The following is a 22,871-nucleotide window of genomic DNA, read 5'->3' on the forward strand; positions in this document are numbered from 1 at the left end:
TCATTGTATTCGCTCTCTGACTTTCCATATACATTCCCCCGCCCCTTGTTTATCTTGGTGGGTTAATACATTTTCTTTGGACAAGTTATGTGGAAATCTGCCTTCTCTGCCGAGCATGAGCATATTGGGTGTCAAACTAGTTGACTCATGAGGGGTGGCTCGATAGGCGCCAGCAAGGCAGTCTAGATTTCTGTCCCACCCAGTCTGCTCACCCTTTATGTAAGATTTCACCATGGAAATCAGACTCCTATTGAATCTCTCTACCTGTCCATTGCATTTTGTTTCTTGGACAGGTTTTTGTCTTTCTTATTTCAAGAAGAGAGCACAACTCCTTGAAAGTTTCGCTTTCATAGTTGCGACCCTTGTCTGAATGTAAGGCTAAGGGGCAACCATAACGGCAAATGACCCCATTTAATATAACTTGTGCGCAAGTGATGGAACCTTGATCTGGCACGGCAAAAACTTCAACCCATTTGGTGAAGTAATCTGAAACTGTCAAAGTATAGTTCATGCCTCTTGGGGTTACGTGAAGGGACCAATTAGATATGTTGCCAGCCGATCAAGTGGTTCGCCCACAAGCATATTTCCCAATGGTGCTTTGGCATGCTTTGGAGGTGGCTTATTAGCACCACATAAGTTACAGCGACTTATCTAAAGGTTTACATCTTCTTTCATTTCAAACCAAAAGTAATTTCTGGACAATTTGCCTTTGGTTTTCTTTCTAAAAAGATGGCCTTAAAGAACAGAGTCGTGCATATTTTTAAGCACTTCTTCCTTAAGGTTTGCTGGGACCAATAATTGCTTATAATTTTCCACCCTATTCCTTTTAGTGAAGTTTTATATAAAACACCATCTATTAGTTCAATAGACCCCCATAAATGCCAGTAATGCCTAGTTGCAGCACTGAACTTTTCCATTTCTGTTGAGCTGGGTCTTGTATTAGTTTTAACCCATTCAAGTACTGGGCTTAAATCAGGGTCATTTTCTTGAAAGGTTTGTAAATCTTTGTTTGAGTATCCCCCACCTTCCCAGAGTGTCCAGACATGCTCGTCTTTGGTTTGCTGTCTAGTCTTAACAGCACATATTTTCTCAGTCTGAGTATCTGTTATGTCTAATTGATTGGAAATGGAGCTTTGCATATCAATGGCCCGTTTTTTTGCACTTTTTACAGGGGCCACATTTAAGGTATTCAAGATTGTCTGTCTCAGGGCAGTCCAGTGGATTACAGATACGTGACATAGCATCAGCATTTGAGTGTTTTGGACCTGCCTGATATTCAATGGAAAAATCAAAGGCAGATAAGATTTCAAGCCAACGGGCAATCCTGCCTTTTGGCTCCTTCAGGCTAAAAAAACCATATGAGAGCCTGATGATCAGTTCTAACATGAAAGTGGCGTCCTAAAAGGTACTGGCGGTAATACTCTATGAAATATTGGACAGCCAACAGTTCTTTGTCTGTTACGCAATAGTTCTTTTCAGCTTTATTTAAAGTCCTACTGCCATAGGCAATGACTTTCATTTGTCCATCTTGGATTTGACTTAATACTTGGAAAAGGCAGATGAGAAAGTATTTAATAAAGAAACAATAGCATTTTGCTCTTCATTTGTTCTGCCATTTGCAGCCTCTTTATATAATTTTTCAAGGTGTGAACACTCATCTGATGGTATAGATTTGGACAAACAGCATACAACATCGGTATTTGTTGTCCTGTCCCCTAAACTGGTTTTAGAATTTGCAAATTTAATTCTCCGAAGGCTATTGAAATTTGCATTTTCTTCACTGTCTTCTCCGTTGAACAGAGGAATTGGGGAACTTTCAATCTCTTCGGCAATCCCTAGGACGGTATTTTGTACAATTTCAATTTCATTGTTAAAGGGGTTCAACAATCTCACTTTGTTGGTGACAGTTTGACTGGGGTCTACAAGACAAGAAGCCATCCTTAATGGATATCTATCTGTGAACTGAGTATGAGGCTCAATTAACAATTCTGTTGGGTTATCTTTAGTAACAGTGTCAAATCGATCTATAAAAATATCTACAATAACTTCAGACCTTGCAGGTATCACATAATTATCTGCTAGTGTGACTTTTCTAATTGGGTCACTCTGACCTACTTTAAAACAGGGAATAACTACATTGTTCAACTTGATTTTATTTTCAATAAGCATAATATCAGTGGGCCCTTTGTCACCCTTCATTAAAATATCTAGCCCTAACAGAGCTTCATTTTCAATTTCAGCCACTATTAACTCTTTAATTAGCAAGAGAGGACCTAGTTTGAGTTCAAAATTTGCTTTTCTAAGTTTTTTAAGGGCTGACCATTTGCACTTGCCAGAGAATTTGACTTTTGTAATTCTGGGCGGTTTGCATGTGGAATTTTCTTAAAGACATTCGTCGAAATCACAGTTCTTGTGGCTCCAGTATCTGCAGTAAATACTACATTTGTATTTTCAATGCTTCCTTTAATATAGACACCTTCACTTCTCAAAATGTGTCGACCTATAATGTCGAAATTTCCAGTATCATTTTCAGATATAGAGCTCAAAGTCAAAGGACCATTGCCACTTTCATGCAATGGCTCCTTATCTACATACGTCTCGGTACCTAAAATTGATTTTCTACACTGGATAGGCAAATCTTTTACTTCAGTATCTACTGGAGGACATACACCAGTACTACAAGGTGCCTCTTGAACCTCCTTACTACTATCAATTTTGAGATATTCTGTTTTGTCTCTCTTGGATGTTTCTCTGTCATTAAGTTTATCACTACAAACAGTTATGTTTGAGCATCGAGAACTGTCATTTGGAGTACTTTTAAAAAACAAGTTTTGACTTTCAATTTTTGTTGCTTTTGCAATGTGGGTCACCTCCCGGCCATCGGAGCTGACTCCGTCTAGTTTAAAAAGCTTTGCTGAACCCGACTGTTAGGATTCAGACTTCTGTCACCTGTATACTGAAATTTTGGGTTAGGGACTGGTTTGATATTTGGTCTGTCATATGTTTTTGAAGTGCAATTCCTTGCAATGTGACCAGGTTGGCCACAGCTATAACAAAATATCGGCTTTTTAAACCCACTGTTAAAGCTAGTATTGTTGCTATTGGACTGATCAGGTTTATTGGGAGGTTTGAAATTTAACTCATGTTTCTTTTCTTCAAACATTTTATTGAACAGAGTCAACAAGTCAGATTCGTTCATAGTAACAGCTTTTGAATCACTTGATTCATGTTTTAGGTTTGGGTGCAACCCTTTTGGTTTTGTAAAACTGGGTTTATTGTTCTTTAGGTCATTAGGACTATCATTTTCTTGGGCCTTCTTGATTTGTCTCACTGATCTTTTATTGTTTTCTTCCCCACTGTTTGGGTTTTTCATAGTTTCTGTGTACGTAACAACTTCGTGCACAGTCTCTTCTATAGTTAGGGGGTCTCGGTTAAGCTCTATATGTATACGGGCCTTGTAGTCATATAGCCCTAAAAGAAACCTTTGAAGAAGGTCTTCCTGTCTAGTTCGAGCATCACGACGCTTGTATGCTTTATCATACAGCCGCTTCAAGTCGGCTGCGAACTTTTCAGGTGTTTCATTTGGCAATTGTTTTTGCCTACTAAATTACAGTTTGTAGGTTCTAGAACTTTTAATGACCCCAAAACGATTCTTTAATTCATTTATGAGTTTATTATAATTTCTAAGTGTTTTTCGGGTGAGCTGATCGAACACAAACTCGCCTGCGTCACCTTGCAGTCTGGGTAAAATTTCATGCAATCTTTCTTCATCTGTCCAACCCTTGAGGTCAGCTACAGATTCAAAACGATTGACCCATACCTCCCACTTTTCAGCGCCAGTGAAAGCTGGCAGCTTTATGCTGTTTCCAAACTTTGGTTTTGATCTAGCATAGGTAACTTTACCAGTGGCGACACTGTCAGTGCCATTGTCTTCTGAGTCACAAGAGTCACTATTACTATCATGAGTCAATTGCTCTCTTGTAAAACTCTTCACAGGAGAGTGACCTCTTTCATTTCTATGAACAGGGTTTTTGGGTGGAGTTTTAATATCCCTTGAGGAATATGGCATGGGAGTACTGCCATGAAATGCTGCTTGTATAGCAGAAACTACTTTAGTGGTCATCTCTTGGATGGCATTCTTAATAGTGCTATATATACCAGTTTGAGAACTAGTATCAAGGGCATTAGGACTGTTACTTAATTCTATGGTGGGAGCCTCCCCCTGTCTAGGTTTGCTTGCCTTCTCTTAAGCAGTCTAGAGCTGCGCATCAGGCTTGTAGTTTCTGAGGAGTTAACCTTGCTTGTACTTGCTAATTTTGGGCTCATTCTTTTTCCTTCTGATACGAAACATTCAGGCTCAGTATCAGATCTATAATCAGAGAAACAACTTTCACCTTCAGAATCTTGTTCCGTTTCAGTTTCTGCATTTGTGACTTCTGTGTCACAATCATCGCCACTACCAGCTGGTGGTGGGATAGGATTTCTCTTGCGTACCATTTTAAACCAATAGTTCGTATCACAGGATCCACTTGTTAAAAAAATGGATCCCACCGTGGATGCCAAAATTTGTAGCGAGCTAGGGGGTTGATCAATAAATTAGTTTCTGACTACTGGGTTAAAACCTTTGAATGAGCCCAAGCCTGATGAAATTATAGTGGTTGTAAGAAAACCGAAGGCACAGCAAAAGGCAACTAATGAGTAAAAGTTTCCATAATTTATTCAACTTGTGTATGATATTCAATAGTCAATGAACAATAATTATCTTATTTGTATATCTTCAATAGAACCTTTAACATCAACAATGTCATTAGAAAATCAGAAATATGTTGTGACTGGATCACCATAAAAGTACATTTCTATTTGACCTTAGTCAGAATATCACTAAAATATTACCATTGACTGGCCTTTCACAGTCAATTACAAGTCAAAAGATTGGCTGGCCATTCACAGCCAATATGACTATTTAACACCAAAAATGTAAATTAAATTTCAGTTATTCAAAATATTCACCAAGCCACCGACAGGACCTTCACAGTCAGTGCTATCACAAAAATTGTGGTGGAAATGTACCAACCAATGTGTCAAATATAATATGGTTATGCAATAGAAAAAAATACTAAATTTGCCAATACGGCACAAGGAGAAACACAACAAAATAAGTTACTTTACATGGACTATGTGGATTTATTTGTTTTAATGAGAAACTTTATCTGAAACTTTACTAGTTATTTAATATAAGTTTCAATGAAATACAATCAGAAATATCCTGGTCCTTCACAGGGTATGCTGATACTAGAATGATCCTTCTTAGGAATCCTATCAAAAATGTACTATACAATAATAACAACTTTCCTCCTAGTCCTTCACAGGAGAAGTGCTAAGATAACAGGTTTCTGGACCTTCACAGGAAACTGTTATATACAAAAAATGTGGTTTTATATTTCCTTGGCCCTTCACAAGGAAATCCTATGTTGCCAAAAGTTTTATATAAGAAATGTGAATCAATGAAATGAGAAGATTACTGAACAATGAAAATCTTTGAATAAAATTGAGTTCTGCAAAAGTAAACTACTGAAAATTACTTAAATCAATGAAAAATAAAAAACTATTAGAAAATGCTAACCATTCAAACCAAAATTGGTAGCAGAACTGATTTCTCTCCAAAACTGATATTGTTGGGTATTCTGTTGGATGATCCGTTGGGTGTTTTGTTGGGTAGATTGTGGGGAAGAAATGAAATTATTAAAATCATAAAAACTATTCTTATACAATTTTATTACTACTAGATAAAAATAAATACATGAAAGAACAATTTATTTTCTTGAATAAATTAAGTTTTCATAATTTTTGCGCCACGATAGTAGCGCCACCACCGGAAAGCGGTAATCGGAGAAATCAAAAGCCATGCGAGTCAACCGGCTGAAAAATGGCAAAAATTACATGAAATAAGAATAGGTTCCCTGACATTATCTAGAAAGTGAGCATTTTGCTCAATATGTTTGACAATCTAAGAAATCGTAGAATTTACAGATATTCCAGTTGACTAAATTCTACGCACATGCGCAGTTGATGACTTTTTCCCCGAAAATATGTAAACAGGTGCTCGATACAAACATACGAGATCCTGAAAATCCCTGACATAGTGCAGTAAAAATACAAACATACAATTATTTATCAGTGATATGCTAACAATGACAAACAATATATCCGACATACGATATTACACATTACATCTTTCACTATATATACTAATACATATATATATAAACTGTGACCCACACTTTACATTTTACCCCCAACAAAAACATTTAGCGTCCCGCAAATGTCATAAAACTATTTTGTACAATATAACTTGATAGTGCAGTTATCGTATCAAAGCAGGTCCAATTGACATAGTTCTTTTGTTTGTTGTTACCAATATGAGCATGCAATTTATCAAGTACCTCCAACGAATTTTTGACACTCCAAAATTATCGATTGGAAAATTGGAAAACACAATGGGTTTTTAAAATTGTTAAAATTGAACTCGTTTACTCTAATGAAATGAAAGGCAGTTGAATTTTTTATATAAAGTTTTGCCCAAAAATGAATCAGCAGCTTACTATATAAGGCTATATTGTTTAAGCTTGTACCAAGTATTGATGTCTGGATCGTGTTTTTAATTGTTGGTTTGCCTTGATTGTATGTCTAGGTTTTTTGTGATAGGCCGGGTGTTTGTGGTTGATATTGTCTGTTGTACTATGCTTTATTTTTTTGCGATACCTGTATCCATGTTATATACTTCAATTCACATAATTCAGTCATGGTCGACTTTTTTTGCGACAAAAGGTATTACATTATTCTTCAAAAACGCCCAAAGCATTTCAATAAGGTTTAAAAATAGTCGATGCAGGTCTAGAAGAATATCATTACAACTCTGATGTGTTCATAAAGTAGCACAATTGTATGAACCAATTACACTACTTTATAACTATTTTTATATTTTATTATAGTCATTAATTAAGATCTAGAGAACATAACTTATTATGTAAATAAGAGAAGTAATAGACAACTTACCTCTACATTTACTCACTTACATTTACATAGATGTTTATATGCATTTATCAAAATAAGTGAACACTATTTACGACAAAATCGTACTATATCAGTTGTAGAAATGATTATATATAATATGTTAGTCAGCCCTTTTCTTCGTCATTTTTAAAACTGTCATAAATACCCGATCTACTGATCGAAAGTATCAAGTCTATGAATTTATTCACTGTCATTGAATTCAAACGACTGTTAAAGCGCCTGAGCCTTAAAAACTTCCTCTAGTTTCACATATTTTCCAAAAAATTATTTAACATTGAAATAATATGTTCTGTGAAAAAGAAGGAACGGAAATGAATGCTCTATTGACCATGTCACTGTCATTAAGCTGATTCTGGAGACTTTTCTACTTCATCATTCACTTGTATAAGACTTTTCAACCAAATAGCTCTAACTATTGGAAAATAATGTCGTCGTCCGTGAATTTGAGATTGACGTTGAACACACATCACAGAAATCCTGGACCGAAACTTCATTTATATTGTAAATGAGGTTAGGGTATAATACTGCGTAGAAATGTAGTTTCTAATCGATTTAAAGTTGAAAATACGTGTCTAAATGGAGCATATTCATCGACAATTTTAAAGTTTACAGACAAAATCTCCTCTCTTCAGCATAAATTTAATAACTCTTTTCTTGAGAAGGCGGTACTACAACCAAAAGTTTCTGCATCAGTCGAGTCGCTGAATCTGCAACGGAAATCTAAATTAGCAAGAAGCATCAAACAATAGCCACTTAAGAGGCTTATGTACCCGTAACGCTCTTCTGGCGAACAAAATTACTAGTATAATAAAATGGAGAATGGTAACGGGGAATATATTAAAGAGACAACAACCCGACCAAAGAGAAGAAAACAGCACAAGGCCACCAATGGGTCTTCACTACAGCGAGAAAATCCCACACCTAGAGGCGGGCTTCAGCTGGGCCCTAAACAGTAATGTATACTAGTTCAGCGAAAATGGACGTCACACTTTACTCTGAAACACATAAATGAAGCCTGGTATCTTTGTTAAGTTTTTACAACCACTTTGTTAATGCTACTGCTGGTGGACGTTTGTCCTCGGCGGCACCACCAGTCCAATAGTCAGCACATTTGTGAAGACATGAAATAACATGCTAAGTATGTTTTATGTTAATGTACTGTTAATGTAATGTTATTCTAAACCCTAAGGTGTTTCCCATTAAAAGATTATCTTGGCTGTATATGGCAAAAGTTTTCGGAATTTTCGGTTTTTAAGACTCTTCAATTTCGTATTTGATTTGACCTTTAAACGGTTTTGATTCGAGTGCCACTGATGGGTTTTATGTAGACGAAACGCTCGTCTGGTGTACCAAAATGTAAGTAAGACTGGTATCTTTGATGAGTTTTAATGAAAGACTCATTTAGCTAATAAGCTAGTGAGTAGCACTTTTGCTTGAGCATTTAGTAAATAATCTTTTAAGAATTTCGGGAACCTATCTTTGAAGTGCTACTATATGTAAATATGTGATATCTGATACTGATGGCTATTTTATATTTAATTGAAAGTCGGGATTATGATGATTTTATATTCAAACTAAAAAAAAAAAAAAAAACTTATTACAGCACAACAACTGTAAATTCACAATTCATATGTGTTGTTGTACTTTACAAAGGATAATATTGAAAATTAAGAATCTTTAACAAATTATTCAACATTTTAGAGATATAATTGAGTCTCAAGAAACGAAATCTTTTTAAACATCTTTTGCAGAACATGTTTTTAAGTCAGTGTTTTAAAGTTTTCATAAATCTGACAATAAAAATTCAATTGTGAATTTCATAAACCCTCTCGGTACGTACTAGTTATTAAACTTACCTACGTAAGGAACTTTAATTTTCCTATATACAAAGAGAAAATAAATACACAATCCAACTGCCATAAATAACACAACATATTTATACTCTGGTTTTGGTAAATAAATCAGTGGAACTAACACTAAAAACGTCGACAACAGTATCACCACTACTGGAATGAACAAGGGAACCTGAAAAACAAATACCATTTAATCATTAGGTCTTTCATCTGTATATACAAATAAAAATTATCATTGCACAAATAAATGCTCAATATTCCCTTACAAACCTGAAAAGTAAGTCATGGATATAAAATAAAAGTAAATTATAGACATCTTGTTCACTTAACTGAATTGCCTGGAGGTATATTTGCAAAATGTATATGTATTGTTTGTTATATACAATGTATATATGTTTGTAAGCCATTGGCCCATATGGGCGTAAAGTTCAAATATTAGAAACGGTAAAATTTGGTTTTAATTTGACCTTTATACAGACTAAGTCTTTAAGAAAGGGCCCCGATCAAAAGCGAATACAGATAGCCCAGATGTAGCTTTATATTGGTACTTCTAAAAGCATTGAACATTGTTGTAGCATGAACACGCAGCATGGCATGGATTAACTCACTATTTTCTACATAAGGAAATGTCTGTACCAAGTCAGGAATATGCCAGTTTGTTTTCCATTCGTTCGATGTGTTTGAGCTTTTGATTTTGCCATTTTATAAGGGAATTTCCATTTAGAATTTTTCTTGGAGTTCGGTATTTTTGTTATTTTACTTTTTGGGTTTACATTTTAGAAATATGTTCTGATGTTTTTCTCGACAGTATATGTTATTCTCAGTTGATGAATAATTGCGTCAAAATTTTTGAAAGATCGCTTTGCACCTAGTATTACCAATAATAGAAGTATTCACAAATGGATGCAATACAACATTAACGTCGGAAACGAAATGCACGGAAAAAAGGAAATCTTTCATTCAATTGGACGTGTTAGTAAAATGCTAATGATAAATACAAATACCTTTACCAATACATATACGATATTGAAATGTTCAATTTCCTTATTATGCAAATGCATTAAAATATAGTCACTCGTAGAAAAATTTACTTTGCTGATGCCGAAAATCCGACGTACGTAAGTCTTCATTTTGACATAATCTGACGTCCATCGCTAACTTATCTAAAAACATTTTCTCTGAAAAGTTAGTCTCCTTGTTTCATACAATGTGTTCTACGACTTGCTAACCAAAGAATAGTGTTTATTCTAAAACATGATGAAAGGGGGTAAACATTGGTAGTCTGCTTGAGTATTGCCCAAATGTTGTAGTCTATCAAAACTGAATCCAATAAATTCTACTATCTAGCCAACCTAGATGGCCGATAAGTTCTATATATAAAACAGATATGTAAACAAAATAATAGCGACAGTTCATACAACAGAAAATGCCAGGAAAATTAAGAAATAAAAACGATAATTCATATATTTGAACTGGTTTTCTCATGGTCCCCCTTCAGATTTAAATCGAACTTCCAGACTGGCATTTCTTTCAAGTTATATTCTATTCTACTATAAACTGTTAGATTTTTTTGATAGGAAAGTAGTTTTGCCTAGGAGCCCCTCCCCAAATCAAATAAAAATATGATACATGTATTTCTTGGGTAAAACGTCATTCTGTCACTATTTATTCTATTCAAATATTCCTTTCAAATAAGAAATAGATCTTTTCTTTAGTTTTGTTGCTCGTGTGTGCATTAAAAACGTTAGATGTGAATGTTTGTAATTATTTACATACACTATCACAATATATCATTTAACAAGTCCGTGGCGCGCGGAAGTAGTCAAGGAGACAGTATTATTTTTTTTTCAGGGATTGACAGGATACACGTAATAGTTTTTAGTTTCAACTTCAAGGTTATTATGTAAGAAAATTTAATAAACAATGATTTTATATATGTTTTTTATTTGATTTTCATTTTACATAGGGCTTTATCTCTGATCTTATATCAGTGTGCACAATTCTTTTTCTACGTATTTCACCTTTATCAATATTAGGAAAATCTGTTTGGTCGATTGCATATACCATTTTGTTTTAGGGGTGTTCAGATTCAATGTCGAGTTAATGTATATTATTTAGCGTTGTCTGCGAGAAACATAACCCGAATAATTCAGTCGTTATATTCCACTGCTCTACGATCGCTACATTAACGCCTGAAGGCCTTGTCAATAGACAATCGTCAAATAATCATTCGGAATTAGCTCGGGATTTACCCATCTCGATAACATTGAGCTATTAGCTGATTGGCTCTCTCTCACAGAGAGCACCAATCAAAATCCTGGATTCGTGACGCGTTTTTATTGTATAAAGAATTCAGGCCCTCGCGAGTGGGAGAGTCGATCACGGGGAGGGATTATTCGGGTTACGAGAAACAAATCATTTCTCTGACAAAGTATCTAAATTCAAATCCAAAATAAATATAGTTAATATATATATTTTATTGAACTGTGTAAATTGATCGGAATGCAAATGCTAACGTACACCTAAAATTCTTTTTTTGTGTATCCCGTTTAACACATGACATTTTCGCGGGAACTTCATCCATTGACATCGTAATACAATTGAATTTGGGGATTAATGTAATGTGAACTAACAGTAATTGATTTTTGGATGTAATGTGATATTATTTGTTTCTTCTATAGTACATAATTTGACGTCAGGTTTGTACACATTAAGTTTCTAGTTAGTGGCGGATCCAGGGGGACAGGGGATTCCGGAGGTTGAAACCCCCCTTTTTTATTGACATGTGACGATCAATGCATTTGAATGGGGATATTTAGTTGGAACTGACCCTTTATCCTCTGGGTAAGGTTACTGAAGAAGATGTACAGCATATTACAACAAAAAATGTCCCAGAAAAGGGGGGGGGGTCGGGTCTGTTCGCAACATGCACGCCCTAGGTTCGTTCGCCCTGATTACATGCTCGCCTTAGGTTTGTTCGCCCTAGGATCGTTCGCCCTATTTTTATTTAGGATATATGTATATGTTAGGGGATATTTAGTTGGAAATGACCCCTTATGCTGGGTACCGTTCCTCTTTTTGAAAAAAGCTAGATCCGACCCTGCTAGTCTAGTCAGAACTGAAGAAGATGTACAGCATATTACAACAAAAATTGTCCTGGAAAAGGGAGGGGGGATCAGGTCTGTTCGCAACATGCTCGCCCTAGGTCCGTTCGCCCTGATTACATGCTCGCCTTAGGTTTGTTCGCCCCTTATAGTCTGTTCGCCCTAGGATCGTTCACCCTATTTTTATTTAGGATATATGTATATGTTACATTTATGAACAGGAAAAAGGGAGGAGGGAAAAGGCCTTAATCTGTCTCTGGTCATATGAATTCGTACTACATGCTATGCTATGCATGCTTTTCAGTGAAAAATATCACATCACTGCATTCTTAATAGAACATACACCCACGAGACGAGTGTAACGTGAAACTGGACAGGGCGTTTTAATATGTTTATCCTCGAGTTTATGATGCGTACCAGTTTCCTGGGATTTGAAGAGCAATGGCCAATGCAAAATTTCTAAAGTCAATTAAATACTATTTAAAGTGAATTTCAACACCTATCAACTTAACTCGAACCTGGTAAATCAAAACTGTTTAAAACCCTTTCAGTCTGATATTCGTTCAAACCAAATGTTTGGAAATGGGCAGAAGCCTAAATGTATGAAACTGGGCTTACACCCTTATGTATAGAACCTATTAGAATAAATGTATGGAAACTATTTGAAGTGGTATGAAAATTTATTTAAATATATGTCTATAACTGCCGGAACAACAGGGTAGCACAAAGGTATGGTTTAACAGCAAAACCTCACTGCAATAGTGAGAGATGTGTAACGTTAATCCCTAGCACCAGTTTGGAAATTTGTACCGAACCAACTGTTTCAGCCTTTCTATATCCTGTCAGTAGGTTTCAAACACTTCACTATTTAACTATCCTGTAAACTATGTAAGATATCTTATAAGATATGAGATATTTTATAAAGTATATAATATATCTTATATAAGAAAATATTTATAAGATATATTATAAACTTTAGAAAATATCTTAGATTTATAAGATATCTTATATAATTAACATATACTATCACAATATATCATTTTACAAGTCCGTGGCGCGCGGAAGTAGTCATGGAGACAGTATTTTTTTTTTCAAGGATTGACAGGATACACGTAATAGTTTTTAGTTTCAACTTCAAGGTTATTTTGTAAGAAAATTTAATAAACAATGATTTTATATATGTTTTTTATTTGATTTTCACTTTACATAGGGCTTTATCTCTGATCTTATTTCAGTGTGCACAATTCTTTTTCTACGTATTTCACCTTTATCAATATTAGGAAAATCTGTTTGGTCGATTGCATATACCATTTTGTTTTAGGGGTGTTCAGATTCAATGTCGAGTTAATGTATATTACTGTAAATTCAGAAATTATTGCGATGTTTTTATAATTGCGAAAACTGCGACAGGGTTATAATCGCAATAATTTAAACTCGCATTTTGAAATTTTTTATATGAATTAAACAGGATTTTTCTCAATATCGCAAAAATTAAAATCGCATTTTAGTCTAAAATGATAAAATCGCAATAATAAATGCGCGCAATAATTTCTGAATTTACAGTATTTAGCGTTGTCTGCGAGAAACAAATCATTTCTCTGATAAAATATCTAAATTCAAATCCAAAGTAAATATAGTTAATATATATATTTTATTGAATTGTGTAAATTGATCGGAATGCGAATGCTAACATATACCTAAAATTCTTTTTTTGTGTATCCCGTTTAACACATGACATTTTCGCGGGAATTTCATCCATTGACATCGTTATACAATTGAATTTGGGGATTAATGTAATGTGAAGTAACAGTTATTGATTTTTGGATGTAATGTGATATTAGTTTCTTCTATAGAACATAATTTGACGTCAGGTTTGTACACATTAAGATTCTAGTCAGTAGCGGATCCAGGGGAACAGGGGATTCCGGAGGTTGAAACCCCCCTTTTTTATTGACATGTGACGATCAATGCATTTGAATGGGGATATTTAGTTGGAACTGACCCTTTATCCTCTGGGTTAGATTACTGAAGAAGATGTACAGCATATTACAACAAAAAATGTCCCAGAAAAGGGGGGGTCGGGTCTGTTGGCAACATGCTCGCCCTAGGTCCGTTCGCCCTGATTACATGCTCGCCTTAGGTTTGTTCGCCCTAGGATCGTTCGCCCTATTTTTATTTAGGATATATGTATATGTTAGGGGATATTTAGTTGGAACTGACCCTTTATCCTTGGTAAGGTTCCTCTTTTTGAAAATAGCTGTATCCGACCCTGATGGTCTAGTCAGAACTGAAGATGTACAGCATATTACAACAAAAATTGTCCTGGAAAATGGGGGATCAGGTATGTTCGCAACATGCTCGCCCTAGGTCCGTTCGCCCTGATTACATGCTCGCCTTAGGTTTGTTCGCCCTTATAGTCTGTTCGCCCTAGGATCGTTCACCCTGTTTTTATTTAGGATATATGTATGTGTTTCATTTATGAACAGGGAAAAGGGGGGAGGGAAAAGGCCTTAACCTGTCTCTGGTCATATGAATTCGTACTACATGCTATGCTATGCATGCTTTTCAGTGGAAAAAATCACATCACTGCATTCTTAATAGTACATAAACCCACGAGACGAGTGTAACGTGAAAACGGACAGGGCGTTTTAATATGTTTATCCTCGAGTTTATGATTCGTACCAGTTTCCTGGGATTTGAAGAGCAATGGCCAATGCAAAATTTCTAAAGTCAATTAAATACTATTTAAAGTGAATTTCAACACCTATCAACTTAACTCGAACCTGGTAAATCAAAACTGTTTAAAACCCTTTCAGTCTGATATTCGTTCAAACTAAATGTTTGGAAATGGGCAGAAGCCTAAATGTATGAAACTGGGCTTAAACCCTAATGTATAGAACCTATTAAAACAAATGTATGGAAACTATTTGAAGTGGTATGAAACTTTATTTAAATATATGTCTATAACTGTCGGAACAACAGGGTAGCACAAAGGTATGGTTTAACAGCAAACACTAACTGCAATAGTGAGAGATGTGTAACGTTAAACCCTAGCACCAGTTTGGAAATTTGTACCGAACCAACTGTTTCAGCCTTTCTATATCCTGTCAGTAGGTTTCAAACACTTCACTATTTAACTAATCCTGTAAACTATATAAGATATCTTATGAGATATGAGATATCTTATAAAGTATATAATATATCTTATATAAGAAAATATTTATAAGATATATTATAAACTTTAGAAAATATCTTAGATTTACAAGATATCTTATATACTTAACATACACTATCACAATATATCATTTTACAAGTCCTTGGCGCGCGGAAGTAGTCAAGGAGACAGTTTTATTTTTTTCAGGGATTGACAGGATACACGTAATAGTTTTTAGTTTCAACTTCAAGGTTATTATGCAATATTAGGAAAATCTGTTTGGTCGATTGCATATACTATTTTGTTTTAGGGGTGTTCAGATTCAATGTCGAGTTAATGTATATTATTTAGCGTTGTCTGCGAGAAACAAATCATTTCTCTGATAAAGTATCTAAATTCAAATCCAAAATAAATATAGTTAATATATATATTTTATTGAACTGTGTAAATTGATCAGAATGCGAATGCTAAGATACACCTAAAATTCTTTTTTTGTTTATCCCGTTTAACACATGACATTTTCGCGGGAACTTCATCCATTGACATCGTAATACAATTGAATTTGGGGATTAATGTAATGTGAAGTAACAGTTATTGATTTTTGGATGTAATGTGATATTATTTGTTTCTTCTATAGTACATAGTTTGACGTCAGGTTTTTACACATTAAGACTCTAGTCAGTGGCGGATCCAGGGGCACAGGGGATTCCGGAGGTTGAAACCCCCTTTTTTATTGACATGTGACGATCAATGCATTTGAATGGGGATATTTAGTTGGAACTGACCCTTTATCCTCTGGGTAAGGTTACTGAAGATGTACAGCATATTACAACAAAAAAATGTTCCAGAAAAGGGGGGGGGGGTCGGGTCTGTTGGCAACATGCTCGCCCTAGGTCCGTTCGCCCTGATTACATGCTCGCCTTAGGTTTGTTCGCCCTATTTTTATTTAGGATATATGTATATGTTAGGGGATATTTAGTTGGAACTGACCCTTTATCCTTGGTAAGGTTCCTCTTTTTGAAAATAGCTGTATCCGACCCTGCTAGTCTAGTCAGAACTGAAGAAGATGTACAGCATATTACAACAAAAATTGTCCTGGAAAATGGGGGATCAGGTCTGTTCGCAACATGCTCGCCCTAGGTCCGTTCGCCCTGATTACATGCTCGCCTTAGGTTTGTTCGCCCCTTATAGTCTGTTCGCCCTAGGATCGTTCACCCTATTTTTATTTAGGATATATGTATATGTTACATTTATGAACAGGAAAAAAGGGGAGGGGAAAGGCCTTAATCTGTCTCTGGTCATATGAATTCGTACTACATGCTATGCTATGCATGCTTTTTAGTGGAAAATATCACATCACTGCATTCTTAATAGTACATAAACCCACGAGACGAGTGTAACGTGAAAACGGACAGGGCGTTTTAATATGTTTATCCTCGAGTTTATGATGCGTACCAGTTTCCTGGGATTTGAAGAGCAATGGCCAATGCAAAATTTCTAAAGTCAATTAAATACTATTTAAAGTGAATTTCAACACCTATCAACTTAACTCGAACCTGGTAAATCAAAACTGTTAAAACCCTTTCAGTCTGATATTCGTTCAAACCAAATGTTTGGAAATGGGCAGAAGCCTAAATGTATGAAACTGGGCTTAAACCCTAATGTATAGAACCTATTAAAACAAATGTATGGAAACTATTTGAAGTGGTATGAAACTTTATTTAAATATATGTCTATAACTGTCGGAACAACAGGGTAGCACAAAGGTATGGTTTAACAGCAAACACTCACTGCAATAGTGAGAGATGTGTAACGTTAAACCCTAGCACCAGTTTGTAAATTTGTACCGAACCAACTGTTTCAGACTTTCTATATCCTGTCAGTAGGTTTCAAACACTTCACTATTTAACTATCCTGTAAACTATATAAGATATCTTATAAGATATGAGATATCTTATAAAGTATATAATATATCTTATATAAGAAAATATTTATAAGATATATTATAAACTTTAGAAAATATCTTAGATTTATAATATTGCATAACAATATAAACTGTAGGAGGTAAAAAAAAAAGTTCACAAACTTCACCATATGTGTAAATAGCAAATTAAATGTTTTGCTATGGGAATGCGCAACAATCAATCTGATGAAGAAAAGAAAAAAATAAGTTGTTGCACAACTCAACATGATATGCAGTTATATTCATTCAATTCCAATCGAACAGGACAAAACAATATGTCTTCCCTTGAAGAATTCGCATATTTGAATGATATTTTGCAGGAGTTGTACTTCTATAACATGTATAATTTCCCTTTCAGATTTAGCATACACGACTCCGTGGACAATCCTAACTGACTGGTGACGATGTTTCTTAAATTAAACAAAAAGAAGTTTAGGTTTATTTTAGACCTCATTAGCTTTGTATAACTTCATAAAATTCTGGGAGCTTGGTCAGAAGATCTTTCAAAGTTAAAGCCACTACAGTAAAATTTTGAAAGAACTTTTCGACGCACCGGTGGTCTCGCTCCTTTTGGAGTTAATGCGATTCCATCAGTTATTGTTTTGACCTGGATTTGTATCTTTTTAATCGATTTATGAGATCTCAATATCGGTAAACTACTCTTGCCTTCATTTATACTGACAACAGCAATCGGACGATTCCAAAGCGATACACGGTGTTCCAATTTCATTTTGTAAAACTGGACATATTCTGTAAGTCAATAGAAAGTTGCTACCAAAGTTGGATTTTCGTCAAGAACATTATTTCGGATTTTATAGAAAAAAGTATTAAAACCATCAAGGAATGTATTATTTTCATTTGCTAATTCTTGAATGATTAATATGGTCCATTTTTTCAATTCATTAGCACCTAGACGATGATACTTTTAAATCGATGTAAATACGACACATTACATAGTTCATTATGCACGAAGAAAAAAAAAATGTGTGTGGAAAGGCAATACATCTTTCGTAGCTGAATAAGAATACCAATATCACTACAGGCTATAGAATTGCACATGTACTCCTTCATTTAACTTTCCATGATAGATAGTTGTATCTGTATCTAGAACACTACAACAATACACACGCGAGGATTCAGTCCTTTAAGATAGGATTCCAATAAATAGATTAAGATGTAAATTTAAAGATACATAACCCAAAGATCTGGATATCCGATATAAAACAAGGCAATTTTATTATAACAAATCATTTGCAAACATCTTCCGAATTTTATTGCATTTGAAACAAAATCAATTTTAGATCTACTCTGCATATACAGTGGCATACTAGTGCCTTGACTTTGTTCGATGTACCTTAGCATGCTTGATATACTTCAAAAGATACGTAATATTTCTACAATGAAGGAAACATATCTTTATATATCTAAAGTATAATTGTATAGTCATAATGCATAGTAATTAAAAGTGATGTATCGATCGTACAATCTAATTAAATTTATTTTATTTTAAAGATCATGTGCATCTTTACTGTAACTATACCTTATAAGAGTCCAATTTCTTGTGTCTATTTCTATATCGCAACAATAGAACTGTGGCTGCTGAAACACCATAGAATATCCAAGACGTAAAACTAAATATTCCTATCAAAGCACCAAGATCAAAAGGAATTATCAAGAGTGTTGAAAGGGTCAGCTGAAAGAGATTTATGTAAGAAAATCGGTCATTGTGTTATTATTATTATTATTACTCTCTACGATTTTAATCCCGTTGCTATGAGCACAGAGTATGTCCTTCAAACCTTAATTGTTCAATCTCATTACAACTGTTTGAAGTAAAGCCATATCAGAAAATAGAACTAGTACTAGACGAATTTGACATATTGATATTAATAAATTCAAAGAAGAAAGTACATATCCGGCCTTATTTTGTCCTGTAAATTATCAAACATTAAATTAATAGTAATGATATTATTCTTCTTAACAAAAAATGTCAACATTAGGTTAGTCTTGATGATGCAAATTGATTGCAGTGACGTCATTATGGCGAATAACCTAATTTTAGCAAATACCATAAGTTCCTGTACAGTTCGGATGAATTGGTATAGAGCACAAGCGTCTACCAGAAGGACAATGTCAGCAAGTACATAAATCTAAATCGTACTTCCTGCTTGAATATATTAAAAGATGGAAAATGAAAATAAGATCGCACACATTTTTTTAAACTAGATACCTCAATGTTTGTGACCGAATTTGGCCCAGTAGTTTCAGAGAAGAATATTTTTGTAAAAGTTCACGGATGACGATGCACGACGGACACGGACGACGACGACGACGACACCAATTGATGAGAAAAGTTCAATTGACCCTTTGGTGAGCTAAATATAAATTACTTTTGTGCTTTTTTGAACACCTCAATGTCTAGTTCTACGGAAGCAAAAATATATTTGTTCAGAAAAATTCAGGAAAATACTAGTTCTATATATATTGTCTCACTTGTGAACACTAGAAATATTCCATATGACAAACTAAAGCCAAAAGGATAGAACTTTAAAGTGTTCATCACAAAGACCCGACGACAGTTGTTATGACACTATAAAACAGACGACAAGCTTGTATTTTACAGAGCTGCATGCAATTATGTCACACTTTGAATATTTTTACGTAAAGTGTGATTTATGTCCTCATAAACATTCAGAGCAATACTAGATAATAAATTTTGAAACTAGAAAAAATAAAATCAAGTTCTTTTGTCGGTGTACATTTACAAAGACCAGTAAACTCGCTAGCAGTTAATATCTAGGCAAGTTTTTGGCAAATACAAATGTTGTACGGATGTGCGTATGCTATCGGCATCATCAAGTTTTTATCTTTTTATATGGACTGCATTGCAGTGCTATGTCTTTGTATATATTTATGAGATTATTATCAATTGATATGTTGTATAATAAATGTTATTTACCGTGAATATCATGGAAGGAATTGGAGTATGTCTTTGCACGTGCAAAAATGATATTCCGGATGGTAAATGGCCATCACGAGCTGCAACGTATGACAACCTATAAAACAATTATACAGTTGTGAAAATGTTGTTTATGTTTTATGTAATTTGTATTTTGTTTGTCACAAGCTGTAAAAATCATTATATAAATACATTGTAGGTTAGCTAAATTAAAGTTTGAAATTATCTATGAATTTACTCTACCATTTAAAAGTGTGTTTGAATAATTTTCTATTAAGCCATTAGCAGTAATGCACCATTCATTTGTTGTAAGTTATCATTTCTAATAAACCTTGTATTCATCAGCCATGTAGTCACAATAATTTTTTTAACCAAGTAATCCATTTTATAGAATAAAACAGAAACCTAACTTATATATAAATAAATAATAATGATAAACAATGTTTTTGAAACCAAGGATTTATATAGTAAGAAAATACTATGTAGTATTACATAAATCATTGTTGAAACTAAAAAGTTAAAAAAAATAACTCTTATGAGTCTTTTCTCAAACGGAAACAATCCAAAAGCCATGAAAATTATATATATAATTTGGTTCGTATCAAGTGACTTACTATAGTTAACTATCTTGGATATTTACAATAGATGTTCAATTCATGCAGATGCCGATCTTTTATTGGCTGAAAGACGAATCATTTGATTCTATCATGTACTCTCATTTCGTATAAAAGTAAACCATGCGGTACGAAAGTCACTCATGCTGTATGAATGCAACTTATTAGCTCTGCCTACCTAATTAATCAGCACTATTTTTCATTGTTCGTGTACTTCGTGCAAACGATTTTAATTTGTGACGGTCTTTTGTTTTCATCACGTCAAAAAAATTCAATACTATAGTAAAATCACAAAGGTAAGAATAACTTTTAATTATCAGACTGACACTTGAATTTTTAAAATCTTGAAATATATCATTATTATTCGAAATTAGTTTTTTTAATGAAAAGTTATTCTTGTTTTCAATGAAGGTGCTGATTTTTCTGCTTGTTTTGAATTGATAGATAAAAAAGGCAAGTTTTAAATGAATATTCAGAGCTAAAAAAATCTTGCAAACAGTATATGTTCTAAGAGTGAGTCAAAGACTCTGACTGTGTTTTGAAAAATTGTGCGTCATGGGTACTGCATAACGTGTTGTCGTTTACATGTAACAGACACCTTTATACACTCAGGAGTATGCAATCGTTCCTAAACATTCAAAGAGCGTAACATCTTCTGAATTTATCACAGATATTTCTAAGAAGCAACATTCCAGCAGGTCTTGTATTTGGATTATACATATTACCCAGTTGATATGCTTTCCAGAGCTTGTGTTTCTTATCATTATTTTCTTGATAGAGGGTTACTGTTTACAAAGAAGCTATCAAAGCAAGGGATCCAAGTGGTAAAGTAGATTAGAACGTACCTTCCACTTGAGAATAAGGATCCATTGGCTGAGCCAAAACAGGAACATATAACAAACATAGGCATTATCCACTGCATTACACCTAATATCCTTTTACCCCATAACTGAAAACAAAACTGTTTGCTTATTATACTTGATAAATAGCATTCATCCACTGTGAAAAGTCGAAAGGACAGTAAAGACAACAAGGAACAGTAAATTTCTTAATTTGCACAATATATGTTTACTGAATGAATAAACTGGTTTATCATCGGAACATGTACAACGCTTACAAAAAAGGCGGGAATTTGATGGTTGAAATGAAATGGAATTTATTTCATTTTCAACTTCCTATTCGAAAAGTGTTTTCTCTACTTTATCTATAGCTGTATATCAAAACTATTGTAGTCGACGACAAGGACTATGATATTATGATTTTTATGCTCTCAAATGACTTCATACATGTTTAACAGTTTAACTCTGCGATCGAAATACAATACCTAACTCCTTAAATGTGTATATACTTATTGCCTTTTTAGTTTTACAATATAAAGCTGTACTCGTGTTCCCAATAAAAACTAGAGGCTGTAAACTGCCTGTGTCGCTCACCTTGGTCTATGTGCATATTAAACAAAGGACACAGATGGATTCATGACAAAATTGTGTTTTGGTGATGGTGATGTGTTTGTAGATCTTACTTTACTGAACATTCTTGCTCCTTACTATTATCTCTATCTATAATGAACTTGGCCCATTAGTTACAGTGGAAAATATTTTGTAAAAATTTACAAAAATTTACAAAATTTATGAAAATTGTAAAAAATTGACTATAAAGAGCAATAGCTCTTTAAGGGGTCAATTGACAATTTTTGTCATGTTGACTTATTTGTAGATCTTACTTTGCTGTACATTATTGCTGTTTACAGTTTATCTCTATCTAATAATATTCAAGATAATAACCAAAAGCTGCAAAATTTTCTTAAAATTACCAATTCAGGGGCAGCAACCCAACAACGTGTTGCTTGATTGGTCTGAAAATTTCAGGGCAGATAGATCTTGACCTAATGACCAATATTTTTTCGTCAGATTTGCTCTAAATGCTTTGGTTTTAGAGATATGAGCCAAAAACTGCATTTTACCCTGTGTACTATTTTTTAGCCATGTCGGCCATCTTGGTTCGCGGGCAGGGTCATCGGACACATTTTTTAAACTAGATACCCTAATGATGATTGTGGACAAGTTTGGTTAAATTTGTCTTAGTAGTTTCAGAGGAGAAGATTTTTGTAAAAGATTACAAAAATTTACGAAAAATTGTTAAAAATTGAC

The 22,871-nt window shown here is 34.2% G+C and overlaps 2 protein-coding genes across 4 annotated transcripts in view; one reads left to right on the plus strand and one right to left on the minus strand.

The window, feature by feature from the left end:
• LOC127701157 (cytoplasmic dynein 1 light intermediate chain 2-like) overlaps window positions 1-22,871 on the plus strand; it is a 722,868-nt gene that overhangs the window by 407,703 nt on the left and 292,294 nt on the right. The gene's annotated exons all lie outside the window — the stretch shown is intronic.
• LOC127701156 (b(0,+)-type amino acid transporter 1-like) overlaps window positions 5,756-22,871 on the minus strand; it is a 33,634-nt gene continuing 16,518 nt past the window's right edge. For both annotated transcript variants that reach the window (XM_052204973.1, XM_052204972.1), the window contains exons 9-13: window positions 21,567-21,670; window positions 20,108-20,204; window positions 18,689-18,841; window positions 8,931-9,099; window positions 5,756-7,781 (exon numbers count right to left, since the gene is read on the minus strand). In XM_052204973.1, the coding sequence (XP_052060933.1) occupies window positions 7,714-7,781; window positions 8,931-9,099; window positions 18,689-18,841; window positions 20,108-20,204; window positions 21,567-21,670 (591 nt within the window). In that variant the 3' untranslated portion in view covers window positions 5,756-7,713. The remainder of the gene's footprint in view (window positions 7,782-8,930; window positions 9,100-18,688; window positions 18,842-20,107; window positions 20,205-21,566; window positions 21,671-22,871) is intronic.

The sequence above is a fragment of the Mytilus californianus genome, unplaced genomic scaffold (assembly GCF_021869535.1).
Source record: "Mytilus californianus isolate M0D057914Y unplaced genomic scaffold, xbMytCali1.0.p SCAF_5, whole genome shotgun sequence".
Classification (NCBI taxonomy): Eukaryota; Metazoa; Mollusca; class Bivalvia; order Mytilida; family Mytilidae; genus Mytilus; species Mytilus californianus.